General features: G+C 54.5%; 1 protein-coding gene and 1 long non-coding RNA gene across 2 annotated transcripts in view; one reads left to right on the top strand and one right to left on the bottom strand.

The window, feature by feature from the left end:
- LOC135181782 (uncharacterized) overlaps positions 1–25,524 on the top strand; it is a 164,455-nt gene that overhangs the window by 7,468 nt on the left and 131,463 nt on the right. The window lies entirely within an intron of this gene.
- On the bottom strand, positions 8,038–8,844 carry RPRM (reprimo, TP53 dependent G2 arrest mediator homolog). Its single transcript, XM_064166348.1, has one exon. The coding sequence runs from the start codon at positions 8,816–8,818 to the stop codon at positions 8,396–8,398; it is 423 nt and encodes a 140-aa protein (XP_064022418.1). The 5' UTR covers positions 8,819–8,844; the 3' UTR covers positions 8,038–8,395.

Here is a 25,524-nt window from a genome sequence, read left to right on the forward strand (position 1 = left end):
GATTGGAAATTAGAAAGAAGTTCTTTGCAGTGAGGGTGGTGAGACACTGGCACAGGTTGCCCAGGGAGGTTGTGGATGCCTCTTCCCTGGAAGTGTTCAAGAAAAGCCTGGATGAGGCTCTGAGCAATCTGGGCTAGTGGGAGGTGTCCCTGCCCATGTCAGGGACGTTGGAACTGGATGGTCTTATAGAGTCATAGAATAAGACAGGTTGGAAGAGAGCTCCAAGCTCATCCAGTCCAACCTAGCACCCAGCCCTGGCCAATCAACCAGACCATGGCACTAAGTGCCTCAGCCAGGCTTTGCTTCAACACCTCCAGGCACGGCAACTCCACCACCTCCCTGGGCAGCCCATTCCAATGCCAATCACTCTCTCTGCCAACAACTTCCTCCTGACATCCAGCCTAGACCTCCCCTGGCACAGCTTGAAGGGCCCTTGCAACCCAAACCATTCTATGAAGGCAAAACCTTAATGCAAGGAGGTGATCTTCAGAGCTTTCAAACAGGAAAATCTGAAGGTGCAGCTCCATGAGGCTGGACCAGCAGCATCTCAGCTGCACACTACCTGGCAGTGGAGCCCTCAGGTTCTTCACCTGTTTCCCAAAGCAAAGTGCCCTGCAGTTTGCTCTTTCTACCTCAGAGAGAGATGTGCTCAACTTGGCTCTGAGCATCTGCTTTGGGGAGCTGCTGATTTCACAGCCCCTGCCAGGCTGTTGCAGGTTAACCACACAGGTTTGAAATGCCAGGTCAAGTTTCCTTTCTGTTCTTTCAGTTCATTGTCCTTCAGCAGTGCCCAGGGACAGGCCAAGGGGCAATGGGCACAGACTGCAAGCCAGGAGGTGTCACCTGAAGAGGAGGAGAAAGTTGTTTGTTGTGAGGGTGCTGGAGCCCTGCAGCAGGCTGCCCAGAGAGGCTGTGGAGTCTCCTTCCCTGGGAAGCTTCCAAGCCCAGCTGGCCATTGTGCTGCTGGGCAAGCTGCTGTGGGTGCCCTGCTTTAGCAAAGGGGTTGTAGTGGATGATCTGCAGAGGTCCCTTCCAGCCCCCACCCTGCTGGGAGTCAGGGATTGGTGGTGCTTTCACCACGGATTTCCTACACTGGTATTTCCTACACTGCTTCTATAGACTCCCAGTCTGGTTTGGCGGGGAGAGAGCCTTTAAAGCTCACTGAGTCCACCCCCCCTGCCATCAGCAGGGACATCTCTGGCTGGAACAGGTCGTTTAGAGGCCCAGACAGCCTGATTTGGGATAGTTCCAGGCATGGGGCATCTCCTACCTCCCTGGGCAGCCTGGGCCAGGCTCTCACCACCCTTACAGTCAAACATTTCTTCCTTCACTCAGCCTGAATCCCCTCCTCTCATTTCAAACCCTCTCCCCTCTTCCTGTCACAAGAGGTCCTGCTCTAAAGATCATCCCCATTGCATTGTTCCCTCTTTCTGCCTTCTGTCTCCTGTTCCTCTCTCTCCCAGCCTCTCCCACTGTGCCAGTAATGGTGCTGCAGAGCTGGGAAGCAGCAGGGAAAGAGCTGGCTGCTGGGCACCAGGGAGGGGCAATGGGCAGTGGCCATCACTTGCTAATGGGCAGCTAACAAAAAATGAGATTTTGGGGTTTGGGCAGCAATTTGAAGCCTTAATTATGCAGAAGACACTGCTGGCTTGGAACAGAAGAGATCTGAGAGACCTGATGTCCCTCAGGGCTCCTGCAGCTCCATGGGTTAAATGGGACCGGTCATGGTTTGCTGGAATCAATGGCAACAGCATAATCCATTCAGGCACAGGAAGAGAGGGGAGGAGCACTTGTAATGACTCATTAGCTAATGACAATTAATAATGGCTCAACACAGCTAGGGCTGCCTGTTAAATGGGCTGCCTGGAGAATGCTGCAGAGTCCAGTGGAGGATGGGAAGGTGCTGAGTGGCCTGGAGCATCTGTGTGAGGAGCAAAGGCTGAGAGCCCTGGGGCTGTGGAGCCTGCAGGAGAGCAGCCCCAGAGGCGATCTGAGCAATGCTCAGCAAGAACTAAAGGAGCTGTGGGGGGCAAGAAGCAGGGGCCAGACTCTTGTCAGTGGTGCCCAGGGACAGGACAAGGGGCACAAACTGGAAGCCAGCTGAAGATGAGGAGAAAGTTGTTTGTTGTGAGCTTCAACCCCTTTTATCTCAGCTACCTTTTGGTAATGCTGAGTTCCACCTTGTCTGTCAAAAGAGAAACTCCTGATCACAGGCACAAACTGGAAGCTAGGGGGTTGCATCTGAAGAGGAGGAGAAAGTTGTTGTGAGGGTGCTGGAGGCCTGGAGCAGGCTGCCCAGAGAGGCTGTGGAGTCTCCTTGTCTGGAGAGCTTCCAAGCCCAGCTGGCAACTGTGATCCTGAGAACTAACTCCTTTTCTGGAAAACTGCTCTAAGATGTTCCTGGAGGCTTCTGTCCTCTATGATGAGGGTCTGCTTCAGAGTCCTTTCCTCACCAGCTGTCAGTGAGCACTGCAGGGCACACTGTACTATCCCAGTGCCCCTGGACTCAGCACTGGTCAGGCCACACCTTGAGTGCTGTGTCCAGTTCTGGCTCCTCAATTCAAGAGAGATGTTGAGGTGCTGGAAGGTGTCCAGAGAAGGGCATCAAGGCTGGGGAGGGGCCTGGAGCACAGCCCTGTGAGGAGAGGCTGAGGGAGCTGGGGGTGTGCAGCCTGCAGAAGAGGAGGCTCAGGGCAGAGCTCATTGCTGTCTGCAGCTGCCTGCAGGGAGGCTGTAGCCAGGTGGGGTTGGGCTCTTCTGCCAGGCAAGCAGCAACAGAAGAAGGGGACACAGTCTGAAGCTGTGCCAGGGGAGGTCTAGGCTGGATGTGAGGAGGAAGTTGTTGTCAGAGAGAGTGATTGACATTGGAATGGGCTGCCCAGGGAGGTGGTGGAGTTGCTGTGCCTGGAGGTGTTCAATAAAGGTATGGCCAGGGCACTTTGGGATATAGTTTAATGGCTGTGGTGGTGTTCAAGCAAAGCCTGGCTGAGGCACTTAGTGCCATGGTCTGGTTGATTGGCCAGGGCTGGGTGCTAGGTTGGACTGGATGAGCTTGGAGGTCTCTTCCAGCCTGCTTGATTCTATGATTCTAAGAGACAAAGACCTGCTCTGAGCAGGAAGACCTGGCATTATAAAGCAAGGAACTGTCAGCAGGATCTGGGCAGGACATACCTTCCCAAACACTGCTCCCACCATGTATGGAAGTGAGTTTCTCATGGAGTTAAAGTTGTGTTTGGGTTGGAAAAGCCCTCTAAGATCACAGAGTCCAACCATCAACCCAACATCACCATGGCCACTAAACCATCTCCCACAGTGCCATGTCCACACAGTTCTTCAACACCTTCAGGATGGGGACTCCACCACCTCCATGGGCAGCCTGTTCCAGTGCCACCTCATACAGCACAGGGGTGAGATGGATGCTGAAACCCTTTTTGGCATCTCAGAGGTGCTTCTTCCCCATGCTGTCACCCCTCTGCCTGCCAGCAGAGTGTGAATGTCCCAGGTCTTCTCTGTGCCAGTGCCCAAAGTCCCCGTGGTACAGAGCTGGCTAAGGACAGCTGAGGGACTGGGACTGCTTGAGCATCTCTGCATCACCAAGGAGAACAAGCTCCTTTCCCAAGCATCCCCTGCCTACAGTGAGGTGTCTCCATAGGGATGAAAGAGCCATAAGGACATTCTGAGGGTAGAGGCTCTCACTTAGGAGTCCTTAGGTGAGACCATCTTGGGCTGAGCTTGAAGTTACACTGATTCACAGAATGGTTTGGATTGGAAGGCACCTTAAAGATCATCCAGTCCCAACCCCTCTGCCAGGGGCAGGGACACCTTCTGCTAGAGCTCAAAAACTCATTCAACTTGGACTTGAACACCTCCAGGGAAAGGACATCCACAACCTCTTTGAGCAACCTGTTTGAGTGCCTCAGCACCTTCAGGGTAAGTCCTGTGACGTTAGCACAGAAGCAGGAATTTGCTGGCTTAAGCTGCTGGCAGAAGCTGTGGCTCCTGGCAAAGGTCAATCACGATCGATCGTGCTGCAAGTGTCCACTTCATTAATAAAGGTTGCCTCATGACTCAAGCTCTCAGGAGGTGTTCAGCCACTCTCCTCACAAGTCAGATGGTATAGATGGTAGTGGTGGTGGCTGCAGTACCTTCAGGTGATGGCTGGAAATGCTTTCTGATGGCTGAAACATCCCTACAGGAGCTTTCACTCTTGTGTTTCAGGGAACTACTGGAGGGAGCCCAGTGAAGGCTACAAAGCTGCTGAGGGGCCTGGAGCATCTCTGTGAGGAGCAAAGGCTGAGAGCCCTGGGGCTGTGGAGCCTGCAGGAGAGCAGCCCCAGAGGGAATCTGAACAATGCTCAGCAAGAGGTAAAGGAGCTGTGGGGGACAAGAGGATGGGGACAGACTCTTGCCAGTGGTACTCAGTGGCAGGCCAAGGGGCAATGGGCACAAACTGGAACCCAGGAGGTTCCACTTGAAGATGAGGAGAAAGTTGTTTGCTGTGAGGTGCTGGAGGCCTGGAGTAGGCTGCCCAGAGAGGCTGTGGAGTCTCCTTGTCTGGAGAGCTTCCAAGCCCAGCTGGGCACTGTGCTGCTGGGCAGGCTGCTGTGGGTGCCCCTGGTGTAGCAGGTGGGTTGGACTGAATGACTTCCAGAGGTCCCTTCCAACCCCACTGTGCTGGGATTCTGCATGTTAGCTTAAAGTCCTGCTCTGTGTAAAGCTTCTGCAGCACCAAGGCAGAGCTGGGGTTCATTGTCTCAACAGCATTGCAGCTGCTGGATGGCTCAAGAACACTTGTTTTGGTGCCATGACAGCCCACAATGGGTTTGCTTCCTGGAGAAGATTCAGATTTCTCCTCTGGCTTTCCCCTGCATGTACCTTTAAATGAGCAAGCCCAGGGCTGAGGTTTCTGGGGGAAGAGGGCTGCACAGAGATAACTCTGGGGTGTCTCCTTTCCTACCAAGAGTCAGCTGCAGTCAAGTGGTTGTCTCAGATCCTGGCTCAGTTTCAACCCCTTTTATCTCAGCTACCTTTTTATCTCAGCTACCTTAAGAGAAGCTTCTGGTAACAAGCACAAAGTAGAAGCCAGGAGGTTCCACTTGAAGAGGAGGAGAAACTCCTCTGGTGTGAGGGTGCTGGAGGCCTGGAGCAGGCTGCCCAGAGAGGCTGTGAAGGCTCCTTGTCTGGAGAGCTTCCAAGCCCAGCTGGGCACTGTGCTGCTGGGCAAGCTGCTGTGGGTGCCCCTGGTGTAGCAGGGGGGTTGGCCTGGATGATCTGCAGAGGTCACTTTCAGCCCCCACCCATTCTATGGTTGTATGACAACATCTAAAGACTGCCTGTAGTGATCTGACAGCTTCACCATCATCATCATCATCATCACATCAGCTCTGGATCAACCTAGGGAGCACCAAGCAGCTCCCAGTGCTAAAGCCACCAACAATTAACAGTCTGCCTGCAGGTTTTTGGCTGTCAGGGAGGAGATTTCCTCACAGCCAGGTTGCTCAAGCTTCTTTTTGCCCCCACACCACCGCTGTGGTCCCTGGCCAAGCATTCATGCCAGCGGTGCCACTCCTCCCAGCGTGGCCACATTGATTTATCTCTAGCAACCAGCCCCAGCCCCTGGGGCTGTGACAAACAGTGACACAAAATGGTCACAGAATGATGCTCTGTTGCTCTTACAACCCCCAAAAAGGAAGACTAAAATCCCCTGCAAACACTCCCCTCTCTCTTAGGTCATAGCACCAGAGAATTGTGTGAGTTGGAAAAGACCTCTAAGATCATCCAGTCCAAACATCAACCCAACACCACCATGGCCATTAAACCATGGCCCAAAGTGCCATCTCCACACATTCCTCTCTTAGGGGAGGACTTGAGACCCCCTCCCCTGTTGGTGGGACTTCCAGGTGGGTTAATAGAAGTCTGTGGAATGGGTTTATAGGGTAAAAAAAGGGGTGCATTGGACTATAACTGGTACCTACCAGGCTCTTCCCACAGCCAAAACAGGAATCCATGGGGCAACAGGGATGCCCCTGAGTGCATCCCAGTGCTCCCAGTGTGGAGGTTCCTTCTTCACCCCACCTGGTGCTCCAGTTCCCCCCTAAAACAGATGTTCTACCACAGCCACAAGGTCCCCTGCACACCCCAGTGTGGAGGTTCTTTGTGCACCCCACTTGGTGCTCCAGTTCCCCCCTAAAACAGATGTTCTACCACAGCCACAAGGTCCCCTGCACACCCCAGTGTGGAGGTTCTTTGTGCACCCCACCTGGTGCTCCAGTTCCCCCCTAAAACAGATGTTCTACCACAGCCACAACATCCCCTGCACATCCCAGTGTGGAGGTTCTTTGTTCACCCCACCTGGTGCTCCAGTTCCCCCCTAAAACAGATGTTCTACCACAGCCACAAAGTCCCCTGCACATCCCAGTGTGGAGGTTCCTTGTGCACCCCACCTGGTGCTCCAATTCTCCCCCTAAAACAGATGTTCTACCACAGCCACACCATCCTCTGCACACCCCAGTGTGGAAGTACCTTGTGAACCCCACCTGGTGCTACAATTCTCCCCCTAAAACAGATGTTCTATCATAGCTGCAACCTCCCCTGCACACCCCAGTGTGGAGATTCTTTGTGCACCCCACCTGGTGCTCCAGTTCCCCCCTAAAACAGATGTTCTACCATAGCCACAACATCCCCTGCACATCCCAGGGTGGAGGTTCCTTGTGAACCCCACCTGGTGCTACAATTCTCCCCCTAAAACAGATGTTCTATCATAGCTGCAACCTCCCCTGCACACCCCAGTGTGGAAGTACCTTGTGAACCCCACCTGGTGCTCCAGTTCCCCCCTAAAACAGATGTTCTATCATAGCTACAACCTCCCCTGCACATCCCAGTGTGGAGGTTCTTTGTGCACCCCACCTGGTGCTCCAGTTCCCCCCTAAAACAGATGTTCTATCATAGCTACAACCTCCCCTGCACATCCCAGTGTGGAGCTTCTTTGTGCACCCCACCTGGTGCTCCAGTTCCCCCCTAAAACAGATGTTCTACCGCAGCCACAACATCCCCTGCACATCCCAGTGTGGAGGTTCTTTGTGCACCCCACCTGGTGCTCCAGTTCCCCCCTAAAACAGATGTTCTACCACAGCCACACCATCCCCTGCACATCCCAGTGTGGAGGTTCCTTGTGAACCCCACCTGGTGCTCCAATTCCCCCCTAAAACAGATGTTCTATCATAGCTACAACCTCCCCTGCACATCCCAGTGTGGAGGTTCCTTGTGAACCCCACCTGGTGCTCCAATTCCCCCCTAAAACAGATGTTCTACCACAGCCACACCATCCCCTGCACACCCCAGTGTGGAGGTTCTTTGTGCACCCCACCTGGTGCTACAATTCTCCCCCTAAAACGAATGTTCTACCACAGCCACAACATCCCCTGCACATCCCAGTGTGGAGATTCTTTGTGCACCCCACCTGGTGCTACAATTCTCCCCCTAAAACAGATGTTCTACCACAGCCACACCATCCCCTGCACACCCCAGTGTGGAGGTTCCTTGTGCACCCCACCTGGTGCTACAATTCTCCCCCTAAAACAGATGTTCTATCATAGCTACAACCTCCCCTGCACGTCCCAGTGTGGAAGTACCTTATGAACCCCACCTGGTGCTCCAGTTCTCCCCTAAAACAGATATTCTACCACAGCCACACCATCCCCTGCACATCCCAGTGTGGAAGTACCTTGTGAACCCCACCTGGTGCTCCAGTTCCCCCCTAAAACAGATGTTCTACCACAGCCACAACCTCCCCTGCACATCCCAGTGCCCCCAGTGTGGAAGTTCCTTGCTCACCCCACCTACTACACCACAACCCCTCGCAGGGATGTTCTACTGTAACTAGAAGGAAAAAAATCCCCCTCCCCGAGTGGGGAATCCATCCCGAGCCCAGTGGATTCCCGGTGGGAAAAGCCTGGTCGGCTCCCCTCTCCCCAGGATTTTAGGACTGGAAATAGGGATCAGTTTATTACCACGACCCAAAGAAGAAGCTGCAGAGCCTTTGCCACCATCAGAGCACGGTTATTTTACTTCGGTACCCGGTGACTTCGGTACCCCGCGGCTGTCGGGGACGGGCGGCTCCGGGGCAGGGGAGAGGATGAGCAGGGGGCACCGCACCCGCGGGTCTCACCGGACGGGAGCGAGGGGGGCTGGAGAATAATAAAACATAAAAAAAACACCCCAATTAACCAAAATTAATCAAATGAAATAACCAAAACGACCAGCGCAGAGTCCGTGGGAAGGAGGACCGGGGCCGTTGTGCAGTCGAGCTGGCTCGGTTCGGGTTCCTTCTCCCGTCGGGGCCGGTGCTTGGTGAAGTGTAACCGGTGCTGGAGACCGGGACAGGGTCGAGCGATGGTCAGTAAGGTCCCACCACCACCGCTTCCACCTCCTTGGATGGTCTCCGGTCCTTAACCAGAAAGTTAATCATCCCCTCGGACTTGATGAGGAGGTTGCAGCCGAGGAAGAAGATGCCGAAGACAACGGTGAGGGCGAGGACGCACATGACGGCGATCTGCACCACCCGCATGATGTACAAGCTCCGTTCGTCCGCCACCGTCCCGTTGCCGTCGCCTTCGCCGTCGGTGACCACGGAAGCGGAGGTGCAGCAGCGCAGAGCCCGTTCCAGCTCCAGCACGGCCGCGCTGCCGGCCCCCGCCAGCAGCCCCGCCGCCGCCGTGCCGCTCCCCGCCGCTCCGCTCATGCCCACCGGGCCGCTCAGCCCCGCCGAGCCGTTCAGCAGCCCCGCCGAGCCGTTCCACAGCCCCACCGAGCCGTTCATCCGTCCCGCCGAGCCCTTCGGTATCCCCCCCCCACGCCGCTCCCTTCAGCCCCGCCGCCGCCGCCGCCGCATGCAGACGGGTCCGGGCTGCCCCGGCCCCTCTGCCCCGGCCCCTCTGCCCCGGCCCCTCTGCCCCGCTCCTCGCTCCCGATCCGCCGCCGCCGGTCGCTCCGCGGACTCTCCGCGCCCCCCCCAGCTCCGCCCCGCGGCTGCTGCTGCTGCTGAAGCGCGGAGCCCGCTCCGCCCCGGCCGGGCGGGGATGGGGGAGAAATGGGGGGGCTGGGGGAAGGGGAATGGAGAGAGGGAAAGGAGAGGTGCTGGAGACTGGGATGGAGGGGAAGGGGGAGTTGGGGAGGGAGGAGGAAGAGGGAGAGAGTTTGAAGAGTAGGATATGGGGAAGAAGGAGAGAAGGGGGGTGGAAAGTGGGAAGGGGGTTGAGAGGCGACTCGGGGAGAGAGGGGGTTTGGGGAGACAGGGATGGAGGGAAGGGAGAGGGGTTGGGAATGAGGGAGTTGGAATGGGGATGGAGGAGGGAGTGGAGAGGATTTGAGGAACGGGAAGTGGGTAAGAGGGAGATTAAGGGAGTGAGGAGGAGGAGAGAGGGAGGAGGGAGTGGAGAGGGTTTGAGGAATGGGAAGTGGGTAAGAGGGAGATTAAGGGAGTGAGGAGGAGAGAGGGTGTTTGGGGAGGGAGGGATGGGTGGGTAGATAGAGGGAGGGAAGGGAAAGGGTTAGGGGATGGAAGAGTTGGGGATGGACGAGGGAGTGGAGAGGGTTCAGGGAATGGGAATGGGTAATAGGGAGATTTGGGGAGGGATGAAGAGAAGGGAGAGGATTTGGGGAAGGATGGGTGGGTGGAGGGAGAGGAGAGGGTTTGGGAATGGGGAAGTTGGGGATGGAGGAGGGAGCAAGAGAGGGTTTGGGGAGTGGGAAGTGGAAAGAGGGTTAAGGGGAGATTTAGTGAGTGAGGAGGAGGGAGGGAGGTTGGTGATGAAGGAGGGAGGTGAGAGGGTTTGAGGAGTTGAATGGGGAATGAGGGATGGGAGAAGAATTGAGTGAAGGAAGGGGGTTTGGGGGGTGAGAAGGAGCAGGGAGGAGGTTTGGGGTGGCAGATGGATGAAGGGTTTGGGGAGTGGGATGGGGAAGGAAGGGAGTGGGGTTGGGGGAGGAAGCATGGATAGAAGGAGAAGGACTTGGGGAACAGGAGGGAGGGGATAGAGTTTGGGGAGTGGGATGAGGGGAAAGAGGAAGGGGAAGGATTTAGGTGGGGGGTGAAGGAGTGAGGAGGAGGAAGGACCAAGAGGGTTGAGGGAGAGTTTGTGGGGGACAGAGTTTTTCCCAGTGGGTTTGAACAAGTGGGATTTGCAGATGGGGTCTTGGATTTCCTGTGGGAGCAAGTGTTGAGGGGTGGATTTCAAGGGGCTTGAGACTATTTTAAGGGGAGCAGACTTCCAGAGGCAAGGTTTTGGGGGGGAACAGGAGCTTCCCCAGTTGATTTTGAAGGGAACAAGTTGTGGAATGTGGGGTTCCAGGAAATAGGATTTGGGGGAAAGATCTTTTGGAGGAGGAGGAGTAGCTTTCTGCAGTGAGAGGATTCAGTGCCAATCCCTGGGGCTACAGGAAAACCTTGACCAACACTTTGAAGATCTGTGGGACCAGCTGGTTGAATCCCACCCCTGAAAGGTCTCTTTTAGTTGAAGGTTCCCTTGTGAGGCTTTTTTTGATCTTGGAGTTGGGCTGCTCTCTGTGCTCAGGAGAGAGGATGGATGGAGGAAGGGATGGAGCTGGGCTTCTCTGTGTGCTCAGGAGAGAGGATGGATGGAGGAAGGGATGGAGCTGGGCTTCTCTGTGTGCTCAGGAGAGAGGATGGATGGAAGGAAGGATGGATGGATGGATGGATGGATGGATGGATGGATGGATGGAGCTGGGCTGCTCTGTGTGCTCAGGAGAGAGGATGGATTGAAGGATGGATGGATGGAGCTGGGCTTCTCTGTGTGCTCAGGAGAGAGGATGGATGGAAGGAAGGATGGATGGATGGATGGATGGATGGATGGATGGATGGATGGATGGATGGATGGAGCTGGGCTGCTCTGTGTGCTCAGGAGAGAGGATGGATTGAAGGATGGATGGATGGAGCTGGGCTTCTCTGTGTGCTCAGGAGAGAGGATGGAGGGAGGGATGGATGGATGAAGCTGGGCTTCTCTGTGTTCTCAGGAGAGAGGATGGAAGGATGGAAGGATGGATGGATGGATGGATGGATGGATGGATGGATGGATGGATGGAGCTGGGCTTCTCTGTGTGCTCAGGAGAGAGGATGGATGGATGGATGGATGGATGGATGGATGGATGGATGGAGCTGGGCTGCTCTGTGTGCTCAGGAGAGAGGATGGATGGATGGATGGATGGATGGATGGATGGATGGATGGATGGATGGAGCTGGGCTGCTCTGTGTGCTCAGGAGAGAGGATGGATGGAAGGATGGGTGGATGGATGGATGGAGCTGGGCTGCTCTGTGTGCTCAGGAGAGAGGATGGATGGATGGATGGGTGGATGGATGGATGGAGCTGGGCTGCTCTGTGTGCTCAGGAGAGAGGATGGATGGAAGGATGGATGGATGGATGGATGGATGGATGGATGGATGGATGGATGGATGGATGGATGGAGCTGGGCTGCTCTGTGTGCTCAGGAGAGAGGATGGATGGAAGGATGGATGGATGGGTGGATGGATGGATGGAGCTGGGCTGCTCTGTGTGCTCAGGAGAGAGGATGGATGGATGGATGGAAGGATGGATGGATGGATGGATGGATGGATGGATGGATGGATGGAGCTGGGGTGCTCTGTGTGCTCAGGAGAGAGGATGGATGGAAGGATGGAAGGATGGATGGATGGATGGATGGATGGATGGATGGATGGAGCTGGGGTGCTCTGTGTGCTCAGGAGAGAGGATGGATGGATGGAAGGATGGATGGAAGGATGGGTGGAGCTGGGCTTCTCTGTGTGCTCAGGAGAGAGGATGGATGGAAGGATGGATGGAGCTGGGCTTCTCTGTGTGCTCAGGAGAGAGGATGGATGGAAGGATGGATGGAAGGATGGATGGAGCTGGGCTGCTCTGTGTGCTCAGGAGAGAGGATGGATGGAAGGATGGATGGAAGGATGGATGGAGCTGGGCTTCTCTGTGTGCTCAGGAGAGAGGATGGATGGAAGGATGGATGGAAGGATGGATGGAGCTGGGCTTCTCTGTGTGCTCAGGAGAGAGGATGGATGGAAGGATGGATGGAAGGATGGATGGAGCTGGGCTTCTCTGTGTGCTCAGGAGAGAGGATGGATGGAAGGATGGATGGATGGATGGATGGATGGATGGATGGATGGATGGTTGGATGGAGCTGGGCTGCTCTGTGTGCTCAGGAGAGGGGATAACAGCAGTGCTGGCAATTTGGTGGTCTCTGCACCTGACTGCTCATCCCTTGGGGATGCATCTCAGCACTCCAAGGTGGCACCCAAGTGCCTGGAGATGGTGGGGGTGGGTGGTGTTCATGTCTACCTCAGCAGTTGTTTGAGGGAGGCCCAGCCCTGTTGATGCTGCTGGTGGGACCATGATCTCCACTGGTGGTTTGGGGGACAGCAGGAAGGTGGCAGGAGCTGCCAGCAGGTGGGGTTGTGGTTTGGGCGTGGCTGTAGTTGTGTCTCCAGCTATGGAATGACGATGGACATTGCCATGCCTCCAACGGAGTGATGAGTTGGGATGTTTCTGAGGTGGATGTGGGTGCAAGAACAGTTTGGAGCTGTGGGTGGCTGCTGCTGTCCTTCACCCTGCCCTCTCTTTGCTCAAGTGGAGGTTTAATGACTGCAAACAGGCAGAGGAATCTGCGTGGTGGGGGCTGGGGTGGGTGTGATGGCCACGAGATGTTGTCCAGGGCTGATCCTCGTGGGAACAAACCAGCAGGAAGGTCAAGGCCAGACGTGGAGAAATGATGTTTTCTGCATCCCTTGCAGCTAATTCATCTTCCTGTGGTGGTTTCATTCCCTGACACAGCACCCAGAGCCCCAGTGTAACTAACCACCCATGTCCTGCTCCTCTTGAATGCCATTTTTGTTAGCCCAGAGCTTTGGAGGTGGTGGTCCCCATGTGGTGTCCCCCTCACTGCAGAGCCCAGCCTGGCTGGTGTAGCCTTCTGCCAAGAGCAGCCCACCAAGGAGGAGGCTGTACTGGCTGAGCTTGGCTGCCTTATCAGATGGGACCTGGTGGGAACATTGTGTTTGCAGTGCTGGAGGAAGGAGATGGTTTTCATTCCAAGTAGCAGCAGGAGCTCTGGCACTGGGCTGAGCCAGGGGAAGATGCTGGCTGAGAGGCTCAGGCCCCACAGGACTCCTGCTTGCAGAGCCTGACCTCTGCCTGCTCCACCTGCTGGGCACAGCAGCTAGAGGCACGGGTAGGGGTCTGACCACTGCCCCTCCAACCCATCTACCACCTCCTAAGTTATGGCAGGGGAATGGATCCCATCCTGAAGATATGGCAGGAGAAGGGATCCTACCTTTAAGTTAGAGCAGGGGAATGGATCCTGTCTCTAAGTTATGGCAGGGGAATGGATCCCATTCCTGTGTTATGGCAGGAGAATGGATCCTACCTTTAAGTTAGGGCAGGGGAATGGATCCCATTCCTGTGTTATGGCAGGAGAATGGATCCTACCTTTAAGTTAGGGCAGGGGAATGGATCCCATTCCTGTGTTATGGCGGGAGAATGGATCCTACCTTTAAGTTAGGGTAGGAGAATGGATCCCATTCCTGTGTTATGGGAGGAGAATGGATCCTACCTTTAAGTTAGGGCAGGGGAATGGATCCCATTCCTGTGTTATGGCAGGAGAATGGATCCTGCCTTTAAGTTAGGGCAGGAGAATGGATCCTGCCTCTAAGACACATCAGGAGAATAGATCCTGTTCCTAAGTTATGGCAGGAGAATGGATCCCATCCTGAAGATATGGCAGGAGAATGGATCCTATCTCTAAGTTATGGCAGGAGAATGGATCCCATTCCTATGTTATGGCAGGAGAATGGATCCTGCCTCTAAGACACATCAGGAGAATAGATCCCATTCCTATGTTATGGCAGGAGAATGGATCCTACCTTTAAGTTAGGGCAGGGGAATGGATCCCACTCCTGTGTTATAGCAGGAGAATGGATCCTACCTTTAAGCTATGGCAGGAGAATGGATCCCATTCCTGTGTTATGGCAGGAGAATGGATCCCATTCCTATGTTATGGCAGGAGAATGGATCCTACTTCTAAGACACATCAGGAGAATAGATCCCATTCCTATGTTATGGCAGGAGAATGGATCCTGCCTCTAAGACACATCAGGAGAATAGATCCCATTCCTATGTTATGGCAGGAGAATGGATCCTACCTCTAAGACACATCAGGAGAATAGATCCCACCCCCAAGTTATGGCAGGAGAATGGATCCCACCTCTAAGTTATGGCAGGAGAATGGATCCCATCCCTAAGATCTGGCTGGAGAATGGATCCCATCATGAGCTACGGTGGGAGAATGGATCCCATCCCTAAGTAACACCAGAGCTGCCCTGCAAAGTCCTTGAGCTCTGAGTCGGTGGAGCCGGCTCCATGTCCCTGCTCGTGCTCTCTGGATCCCTTGCAAGTTTTCCATGGATGAGTCACTTGCAAATCCTAAACTTGAAGTTCTTTGGGAGTGCTGCCCGAGCCTCACCCAGCAGCAGCAGTGAGGTCCATCTCAGAGAGCAGGACAGGACAGCACAGCACGATGGTGGTGGTCGGGTCTAAACCTAGAGAGAGGGGATTTAGGAGGATGCCATCCTCAGGCCAAGTCCAAGGTGGATTCTGAGACCAGGATTTTGCTTTACCCTCAGGATTTGCAAGCTGCATTTGGATTAGCCTTGAAGAGTGAGCTGTGTTTCTTCTCACACGGTGAAAGAAGGTGCTCAAAGCTCTGGAGATGCTGGTTTCAACCAGCACAGTGTCAGGTGTCTCTGGAGTACTTGCAGGTAAAGACTTAGGGAAGGGATTGGTCTCCCCTGTGCCACTGGGTTTGGAGGTAGCTGGAGGTGGGAAGGCACCAAGGAAGAGTTGGTGCTTTGAAGGTTGTTTTGTGGAGCTGTGGGGTGGGCAGGGATGTTCTCATGTGCAATGTTGGGATGTGGGAAAACCATTTAGGAAAAGGAGGAGCAGAGCTAGGCAGGCCAAGAACCCACAGCAGCTTGCCCAGGATCACAGTGTCCACAACCTCTCTGGGCAGCCTGCTCCAGGGCTCCAGAACCCTCACACCAAAGTTTCTCTTCACCTTCTGGTGGAATCTCCTGGATCCCAGGTTGTGCCTATGGCCCCTTGGCCTGTCCCCGGGCACCACTGCCAAGAGTCTGGCCCCAGCCTTTTGCCCCTCACCCTTTTGCTCTTGCTCAGCACTGGTTTGTGTGGTCTGTGTAGAAGCCTGGGAGGAACCAGCCCCCTCCAGGCAAGGTTCTTCCTTCTCCTTCTTGCTCCCCTAAGGTGGCATTGCCCAGGGTAGGCATCACTGTCCCTGTGCCCCAAGCTGGGCAGGAAAAGCACCTCTGAATTTACTGCTCACCCTTGGAGCCTTCACAGCTTCTGTGACTGATCTGGGAGGGGCAGGGTGGGGGCAGCTCACCCCGAGGGGACAGCCCCTGCCCTTGTGGGTGACTTGGGTTGGGGCTGGGATAGATGGAGGTGAAGTGGAATGGAATGGGATTGGAGATGGGGTGGAAATGGGATCAAATGGGATGAGACTGGGACGGGGAGGGGATGAGGATTAGGATGGAGATGGAAGGGGAGTGGGGATAAAATGGGGATGGAAGTGGGGTGGGAGTGAGAGTGAGGATGGAATGGGGGTGGGAATAAGGATGGAAACGGAAGAGGGATGGGGATGGAAGTGGGATGGAGATGGTCATGGGGATACAAGTGGGAATGGAAGTGGGATGAGGCTCAAAGTGGGATGGGTATGGAGTGGGGATAGACGTTGGAGTGGGAATGGGGATGGGGTTGGTAATGGGGAGAGGGCAGTGGGTGCTGAGCTGGCAGTGGGTGGGTACTGAGAGGCTGGCAGCTGGGTGGGTGCTGAGCAGCGGCTCGGCTCCGGGCATCCTGGCTGAGCGCAGAGGAGCTGCAGCGCAGGGCAGCAGTGACACCTAGTGTCACCTAGGGACATCCAGGGACACCGGGCGTGGGCACAGGGACGGCCTTAACATGGGGACGCTGTCATGGGCTTGGGCAGGGACATGAACCTGGGCACAGGGACACTGGTGTGGGGCGCTGTCATGGGCATGATCAGGGACATGAACCTGGGCACAGGGACACTAACACAGGGACATTGCTATGGGCATGGCCAGAGACATGAACAGGGGTGCAGGGAAAGTAACATGAGGATACCATCATGGCATGGGCAGGGACATGGACATGGGCACAGGGACACTAACACAGGGATATTGTAATGGGTGTGGGCAGGGACATGGGCACAGGGACATTGCTATGGGCATGGCCAGAGACATGAACAGGGGTGCAGAGAAAGTGACATGTGGATACCAGCATGGGCAGGGACATGGGCACAGGGACAGTAGTGTGAAGGCACTGTCATGGGCATGATCAGGGACGTGGACATGGGCACAGGGACACTAACACAGAGACACTATAATGGGCATGGGCAGGGACATGGGCATGGGTGCAGGGAAAGTGACATGAGAATACCATCATGGGCATGGGCAGGGACATGGACATGGGCACAGGGACACTAACACAGGGACATCATTATGGGCATGGCCAGAGACATAAACAAGGGTGCAGGGAAAGTGACATGAGGATACTGGCATGGGCAGGGACATGGGCACAGGGACAGAGATGTGGGGACACCATCATGAGGGATGGCCAGGGACAGGGGCACGGTGACAGGGACATAGGCAGGAACATGGACACGGGGACATGAGCACAGGATTCTGGACATGGATACAGAGAGGGACAAAGTCATGGGAACAGGCAGGGATGCCAGCATGGGCATGGGTATGGATACAGACACTGGCATGGACACAGCCACAGGAATAGCTGTGGACAGCTGCCCCCAAAGAAGGTGTGACAAGACAAAAGACAACAGCTTCAGGTTGTCCCAGGGGAGGTTTAGGTTGGACACGAGGAACGCTTTCTGTCAAGCCCTGGCCCAGGCTGCCCGGGGCAGGGATGGAGTCCCTGTGCCTGGAGGGGTTTCAAAGCTGTGGAGGTGTGGTGCTGAGGGCAGTGCTGGGAAGTGGTTGGACTGCATGGTCTGAAGGGTCTCCTCCAGCCAAAAGGACTCTCTGGTTCTGCCCACGCCACCACCCTCTGCTTGAGCATGGCACAGGACAGGAGCCCTTGGAATCAGCTCAGCCAACTGGCAGTGACAAAAGAAAGCTGCCTCAGACCTGGCAAGGGGAGCAGGAGTCACCTGAGGGCTGCCAGCAGCTTGTGCTCTGCTCAGAGCTGCTACCTCAGCTACCTTTGCCACTAGGCAAGGGCCATGCCACACCACCACGTTCCATCACGTGTTGCCAGCTGTTTCCTACACCTGATGCCTCCTGAAATGGACTTTCTAAAGCACAGGTGGCCCAGAAAGCTGGTGGCAGAGTGGGGAAGGCATGAAAAGGCCCTTCCCATGGGGTCCATACTGAAGAGCACTTGTGCAATGGGCAGAGGCATTGCTCTGGGGCACGCTCACCCCCAGCTCTGCCAGCTGCCCCCATCTTTCCCACTAGTTGTCTCCATGCCACTGGGCAGCCCAGCTACATGCCAAGATGGTAAGAGTGAGAACAGAGCCTGGAGGCCTTATTTACTGAAAAGGGAGGATTCATTTCCATCCTTCCAGGCTTTTGGGAACAAATGATCCGTGGAGAACATCTGGCCAGGTGCTGTGCCAGCCCAGCAGATGTAAGAGAGGTTGGAGCATCTCTATGAGGAGGAAAGGCAGAGAGCCCTGGGGCTGGTGAGCCTGCAGAAGAGCAGCCCCAGAGGGGATCTGAGCAATGCTGATTGATACTTAAAGGGCAAGAAGCTGGGGCCAGACTCCACTCAGTGGTGGCTGGCAACAGGCCAAGGGGCAGTGGGCACAAACTGGAAGCCAGGAGGTTCCACCTGAAGATGAGGAGAAAGTTGTTTGGTGTGAGGGTGCTGGAGGCCTGGAGCAGGCTGCCCAGAGAGGCTGTGGAGCCTCCTTGTCTGCAGAGCTTCCAATTGCAGCTGGGCACTGTGCTGCTGGGCAAGCTGCTGTGGGTGCCCCTGGTGTATCTGCAGAGGTCCCTTCCAACCCCCACCACGCTGGGATTCAATCATGACCACAAAACTCATTGTCAGCCTCTAACCACCAGTGTCAGCCTAGAATATCTCCTATGAAGATGTGGAGAAAATACTTTGGTGTGGAGCCCTGCAGCAGGCTGCCAGAGAGGTTGTGAAGTCTCCTCTGCACAGCTTCTAATCCCAGCTGGGCACTGTGCTGCTGGGCAAGCTGCTGTGGGTGCCCTGCTGTATCAGGGTGATTGTAGTGGATGATCTCCACAGGTCCCTTCCAACCCCCATCCCGCTGGGATTCTGGGATGCAACCCTGCCAATCTGGGATGGTTTTCCTCGCTCCCATTATCAGTTCCTGCACTTTCCAGAACAACATGGAGGAGAAACAGGTGGTGAGTATTTATGCTCTGCAGCCTGGAGGACCCTGTGGGGAGGCACTGCCTTTGCTGACAGCATGGGTGCTCAGCTGGAGACCAGGTTAAGAGAGATCCTGCTGCAGCCTTCCTGAAAATGAAAGCCAGCCTAAAAGGCACCTGCCTGGTGCCTTCGTTAAGCTTCTCTGATGAGGACCTCAGGGGAGCTGAGCCACAGGGATGTTTTTCTCCATCCAGGCAGAATAAACAGACTTCAGCTCAGGGTGTATTTATAGCTAATTACCAGAGGAACCCACCAGGGAGGGAGCAGAGGGTGGTTCCATCAGCTCTTGACTGGCATGTTGGATAAATACTCATTTTTTCCCCTTTTCCTGGATGAAGCTGGTGAAAGGAATGAGTCTTGTTTTGATCAAAACAGAACAAACTCAGCTGAGAAGCAAAGTGATAAAAAGCCCAACACCTAAATTAAACCCCACCAACATCTAAAATGAACCAAGCCTGCAGCTTTCTGAGGTTACCCTGAGGAGATCCCCAAGCATTTATTAGGTACCAAAAGCAAGGCTCAGGGCTGAGGCCACCAGAAGCTCTTCCATGAACCACAAATGAAGCAAGGCAGGTGCCAGAGATCATCACTTCCCACCTGCTTGCTTGTTAGGTTAAAGTGTTCCCACCTTGGGCTAGAGGAGTGCCCTGAGAAGGAAGGAGTGGAAGTGTTGCTTATAGATGAGAGCTCTGGGCTTAGGGTGAGGTTTGCTGCTTGTCCCAGGAGCTGCTGAGGCCACCAGAGGCTTTTGCATGAACCACAAACAAAGCAAGCCAAAGATCATCACTTCCCACGGGCTTGCTCATCAGGTTAAAGTGTTTCTACCTTGTGCTAGAGGAGTGCCCTGAGAAGGAAGGAGTGGAAGTGTTGCTTATAGATGAGAGCTCTGGGCTGAGGGTGAGGTTTGCTGCTTGTTCCAGGAGCTGCTGAGGCCACCAGAGGCTTTTGCATGAACCACGAGTGAAGCAAGGCAGGTGCCAAAGATCATCACTTCCCAGCTGCTTGCTCATTAGGTTAAAGTGTTCCCACCTGGGGCTGGAGGAGTGGCCTGAGAAGGAAGGAGTGGAGGTGTTGCTTATAGAGGAGAGCTCTGTGCTTAGTCTGCTGCTTGTCCCAGGAGCTGCTGGAGAAAAGGTCTTGGTCCTGGAATCACAACATGAGATGAAAGGTAAGATGCATTTATTTTGGTTCATTAACTGTTCTGAGTGAGAGCAGAAGGGCAGGGGAAAGTTCTTTGGGCTTCCAGGTGTCTTTTCTGGCTTCAGACCAGTTTTGCAGCTCTCTTTTGTGCTTCTCAAGGCATGACTTTATAAGTGGCTTTGCAGCTCTCTAGCTCAGCTGTTCTTCACACCCACTCGTGGTGTGAGTGGGGGGCTTGTGAGACTACACTTGGGGTACTGTGTGCAGTTCTGGAGCCCCCAGCACAAGCAGGACGTGGAACTGTTGGAGTGAGTCTAGAGGTGGTCAGAGGGCTGCAGCAGCTCTGCTCTGAGGACAGGCTGAGAGAGTTGGGGCTCTGCAGCCTGGAGAAGAGAAGGCTTTGAGGAGAACTTGGAGTGGCCTTCCAGGATCTGAAGGGGGCTCCAGGAGGGCTGGGGAGGGACTATTGACAAGGTCTTGTAATGCCAGGATGAGGAGGAATGGGTTTGAACTGGCAGAGGGGAGATTGAAACTGGATGTTAGGAAGAAGTGGCTTGCAGTGAGGGTGGTGAGACACTGGCACAGGTTGCCCAGGGAGGTTGTGGAGGACAGAAGCACAGAATGTGATCAGTGATCACATTCTGTGCTTCTGTCCTCCACAACCTCCCTGGAGGTGTTAAAAGCCAGGTTGGGTAAGACCTTGAGCAACCTGCTCTAGTGGGATGTGTCCCTGCCTATGATAGGGGCATTGGAACTGGCTGAGCTTTGAGGTCCCTTCCAACCTAAACCATTCTATGGTGAGGTTGAAGCTCCCCTCAGTGGCATTCAGTGGAGGCCTCACCAGACAAGAGGACAACCAAGCTAAGGATTGTTTTTCATAACTCCAGCTGCAGTTTTGAGTTTCACAAATGCATAGAATAGGTTGGGTTGGAAGGAACCTTAAAGATCATCTAGTTCCAACCCCCCTGATATGGGTAGGGGCTCCTGACTCTAGCCTAAGTTGCTCAAGGTCTCATCCAGCCTGGTCTTAACTCTGGGGATGAGTCCTCCATTAATTCCTTGGGCAGCCTGTTCCAGTGTCTCACCACCCTCAAAGCAAAGAGCTTCTTCCCAATGTCCAATCTAAGCTTATCCTGCTCCAGTTTAAACCCACTGAGAGCATCCAGGCAGGCTTGGAATGACTGCAGAGAAGAAAACTCCAATGCCTCTCTGAGCAGCCTGTTCCAGTGCTCCACCACCCTACACATAAAGTAGTTCCTCCCCATGTTTGGATGGAACTTTTAGTGTGGGAGTCTTCACCTTTCTGATGATGAAGGGGTGGGGGATGCCTGCTGACAGCTGGCTTCTGCTTCATCATCCACACTTGGTCCTGCTAACGAGCTGCTCTGCCCCAGGGAAGCAAGCTCTGCTAGGTGAGAAAAGTTCTTTTCCTCCTCTCCTGCCTTGTTCACAACCTTTCCTGAGAAGAAATTGTCAATCATGCTTAATTACACTAAATTGGGGGTGGCAGATCCCTGCAGAACTGCTGCTTGCTCAAACCAGTCCTGTGCCTACATAGAAGGTAGCTCACATTCCACTGTGAGCTACTGCAGCTGTGCTGGAGCTGGGGGTAAACCAGAAGAAGGGGAAAGTAGTCTCACATTTTATGGACATGAGATTGTTTTCACAGGTCATACTCCTCAGCTTTTATGGGTAGAAACAAGGGTTGATGGCCGTGGTGGGCTTGAGTTGAAGGGTGGACTGAGTGATCCTGTAGAAATAAGGGTTGGTGGCTGTGGTGGGCTTGGGTTGAAGGTTGGACTCAGTGATCTTGTGGAAACAAGGGGTGGTGACCATAATGGTAGGCTTGGATTGAAGGTTGGACTCAATGATCTTGTGGAAACAAGGGGTCGTGACTATGATGGTGGCCTTGGATTGAAGGTTGGACTCAATGATCTTGCAGAAACCAGATCATCATCAAGTCCAACCTAACACCTTCTAATTACATAAACCATGGCACTAAGTGTCTCATCCAGTCTCCTTTTAAACACCTTAAGGGATGGGGATTCCACCACCTCCCTGGGCAGCCCATTCCAATGCCAATCACTCTCTCTGCCAACAACTTCCTAACAACATCCAGCCTAGACCTGCCCTGGCACAGCTTGAGACTCTGTCCCCTTCTTCTGTTGCTGCTTGCCTGGCAGCAGAGCCCAACCCCACCTGGCTACAGCCTCCCTTCAGGTAGCTGTAGACAGCAATGAGCTCTGCCCTGAGCCTTTTGTTCTCCAGGCTGCACACCCCCAGCTCCCTCAGCCTCTCCTCACAGGGCTGTGCTCCAGGCCCCTCACCAGCTTCCTTGCCCTTCTCTGGACACCTTCCCGCACCTCAATATCTCTCCTGAATTGAGGAGCCCAGAACTGGACACAGAACTCAAGATGTGGCCAGTTCTGAGTCCAGGAGCAGAAGGACTTCCTTGGTCCTACTGGCCACACTGCTCCTGATATAAGCCAGAATGCCATTGGCCTTCTTGGCCACCTGGGCACACTGCTGGCTCATCTTCTGTCACTGTCAAGCAGTACCCCCAGCTCCCTCTCTGCCTGGCTGCTCTCAGCCACTCTGTCCCCAGCCTGTAGCACTGCCTGGGGTTGTCGTGGGCAAAGTGCAGAACTTGGCCTTGTTCATCCCCCTGGCATTGGGCTGTTGCCATCTGCCCAGCCTGCCCAGGCCCCTCTGCAGAGCCCTCCTGCCCTCTAGTAGCTCCACACCTACTCCCAGCTTTGTGTCAGGTGCAAACTTACTGATGCTGGACTAAATGTCCTCATCCAGCTCATCAGTGAAGATATCAAACAGGAACAGGCCCAGCACTGATCCCTGGGCACAGCACTAGGGTTGGACTGGGTGGGCTTAAAGGCCTTTTCCAACCCAAACAACTCCATGACTGGGAGCACTGAGTGCAGAGGAGGATTTCATCCTGTGTGAAGGTATTAATTCATGTCCCTGCTGGAACAGGGCTCTGCCAGCCTGCTGCTGTGCCTCTGCTAATTAGGCAGGTTAATCCTCAGCTTTTAATTCATTCCTGCTAATTACTGTAGATCTTGTGATGCAGCTGCTCTGCTCCCAGTTCCTGACCCTGCTTGCCCCACTTTGAGTACCTGCACTTCTACCAGGGATGGCTTGGGGCATGTTCACAAGAGCTTGGTGAACCCTCACAAGAGGGTGACCTGGGGATAGAGTGGCTGATAGGGACCTGGGGGTGCTGGTAGAGAGTAGCTGAAGATGAGGCAGCAATGTGCCCAGGTGGGCAGCAGAGCCAATGGCATCCTGGCCTGGCTCAGGAGCAGTGTGGCCAGCAGGACAAGGGAGGTTCTTCTGCCCCTGTGCTCAGCACTGCTCAGGCCACACCTTGAGTGCTGTGTCCAGTTCTGGGCTCCTCCATTCAGGAGAGATGTTGAGGTGCTGGAAGGTGTCCAGAGAAGGGCAACAAAGCTGGTGAGGGGCCTGGAGCACAGCCCTGTGAGGAGAGGCTGAGGGAGCTGGGGGTGTGCAGCCTGCAGAAGAGGAGGCTCAGGGCAGAGCTCATTGCTGTCTGCAGCTGCCTGAAGGGAGGCTGTAGCCAGGTGGGGTTGGGCTCTGCTGCCAGGCAAGCAGCAACAGAAGAAGGGGACACAGTCTCAAGCTGTGCCAGGGCAGGTCTAGGCTGGATGTCAGGAGGAAGTTGTTGTCAGTGAGAGTGATTGGCATTGGAATGGGCTGCCCAGGGAGGTGGTGGAGTCTCTGTGCCTGGAGATGTTGAAGCCAAGCCTGGCTGAGGCACTTAGTGCCATGGTCTGGTTGACTGGCTAGGGCTGGGTGCTAGGTTGGGCTGGATGAGCTTGGAGGTCTCTTCCACCTGGTTGATTCTATGGGGGTTCCCAGGGCCACTCAGCTTCTGTCCCTCCACACTTCATACTGGTTTGCTCAGCTTGGTCAGCAGAGGTCTCACCCAAATCAGAGGTTATGATCTAAGAGAGCAATGCAATGACACTGACCCAGGCTGCCAAGAGAGGCGGCAGGTGCCCCTCTGGGACTCTGAGTGACCTGCTGTCGTTGCAGATGTCCCTGCTGACTGCAGGGAGATTGGATTAACTGTGCTTTAAAGGTTCCCTCAAATGCAGTCTGCCATCCTGTGATTTTCATGTTCTGGAGATGAGCTGGTGTGTGAGAGCCTGGGCTCAGATGAACCGCAGGTCTTAGGGCTGACAGGCAGACCTGACCCCTAAAATCCCAATAACTGTGCTGCTCACCTCCTGACTGAACCAGTGTTAGGGACAAGGAGCCTTAATATAAGACATGCTGGAGTGGAGATGGACCTAGCATGATGGAGAGCACAGAGGAAACAGTTATTGCTTGGGGAGCTGAGTGAGTGACACAGGAGCAGCCATGGAGAGCAGCAACAGGATGAGATGAGATCTCTTTCCAGAAATATCTCTAAGGCTGAGAGCCCTGGGGCTGTGCAGCCTGCAGAAGAGCAGCCCCAGAGGGCAGCTGAGCAATGCTCAGCAAGGGCTAAAGGAGCTGTACAGGACAAGAGGATGAAGGCATATCGAGCCTGGCTGAGGCACTTAGTGCCATGGTCTGGCTGACTGGCCAGGGCTGGGTGCTAGGTTGGACTGGCTGAGCTTGGAGGTCTCTGCCAACCTGGTTGGTTCTATGACTATTGTCAGTGGTGCCCAGGTCTAGGGGCAGTGAGCACAAACTGGAAGCCAGGAGGTTCCATCTGAAGATGAGGAGAAAGTTGTTTGCTGTGAGGGTGCTGGAGGCCTGGAGCAGGCTGCCCAGAGAGGTTGTGGAGTCTCCTTGTCTGGAGAGCTTCCAAGCCCAGCTGGGCATTGTGCTGCTGGGCAAGCTGCTGTGGGTGCCCTGCTGTATCAGGGTGGATGATCTGCAGAGGTTCCCTTCCAGCCCCACAGGTTTAGTCATGCTGCAGCACCTCATGCTTCTGAGGACACCTCACTTGTGGCCTGCAGCTGAGGATTTCCAGAGCAGGGCACATCCCTCCTGCTTCCCAACACCTCAGATTAATTCCTGGAGTAAAAATGTGATACAGTGCTTCAGAGTGTGAAGATCTTTTTGCCTTCTGGCCATCTGCTTTGAGATCTGGAGGGTGCTGCTCCACAGCTGGGTCCAAACAGGTGCTGGTGAGCATGGAAAGCACAGGGATGGTTCTGCTCTTCTCCTCCACTACTGAACTATCTAACACTCCTTGCTTCCTAAAGCCAGTCTGTACCCCACAGGCTGCAAGCTGTGCAGAAAGCCTGAAGCATCTTTCTAGGAAAGAGTCTCCAAAGGAGATATTTTCCACCACATTAATTTTTCTTTGCTGTCTCTAAATTTAGAATAGTCAGAGAAATGTGGAGGGTTTTTTTTTAAGCTCCTGGGAAGTAATCAACTCCCAGCCCAGGAAGAGGCAGAAAAGTCAGGATGATGCTCAAGTAAACATCAGCCATGGTGAAGTAAATAGTAAATGAGGTGTTCAAGGCCAGGTTGATTGAGTCCTTGAGGGCTTTGGTCTGGTGGAAGCTGTCCCTACCCATGGTAGGGGGTGGTTGGAACTGAATCAGAATGGTTTGGGTTGAAAGGGATCTTAAAGGTCACTGAAGATGATCTTTAAAGTCACAGGCCCACAGGATGTTAGGGGCTGGGAGGAACCCAAGGAGATCATTGAGTGCAACCCCCCTGCCAGAGCAGGACCACACAGTTTAGCTCAGGTCACACAGGAACACATCCAGACAGGCCTGGAAAGGCTCCAGAGAAGGAGACTCCACAGCCTCTCTGGGCAGCCTGTGCCAGTGCTCTGGGACCCTTACAGTCAAGAAGTTCCCCCTTGTGTTGAGCTGGA

The sequence above is a fragment of the Pogoniulus pusillus genome, chromosome 2, assembly GCF_015220805.1.
Source record: "Pogoniulus pusillus isolate bPogPus1 chromosome 2, bPogPus1.pri, whole genome shotgun sequence".
Lineage (NCBI taxonomy): Eukaryota > Metazoa > Chordata > Aves > Piciformes > Lybiidae > Pogoniulus > Pogoniulus pusillus.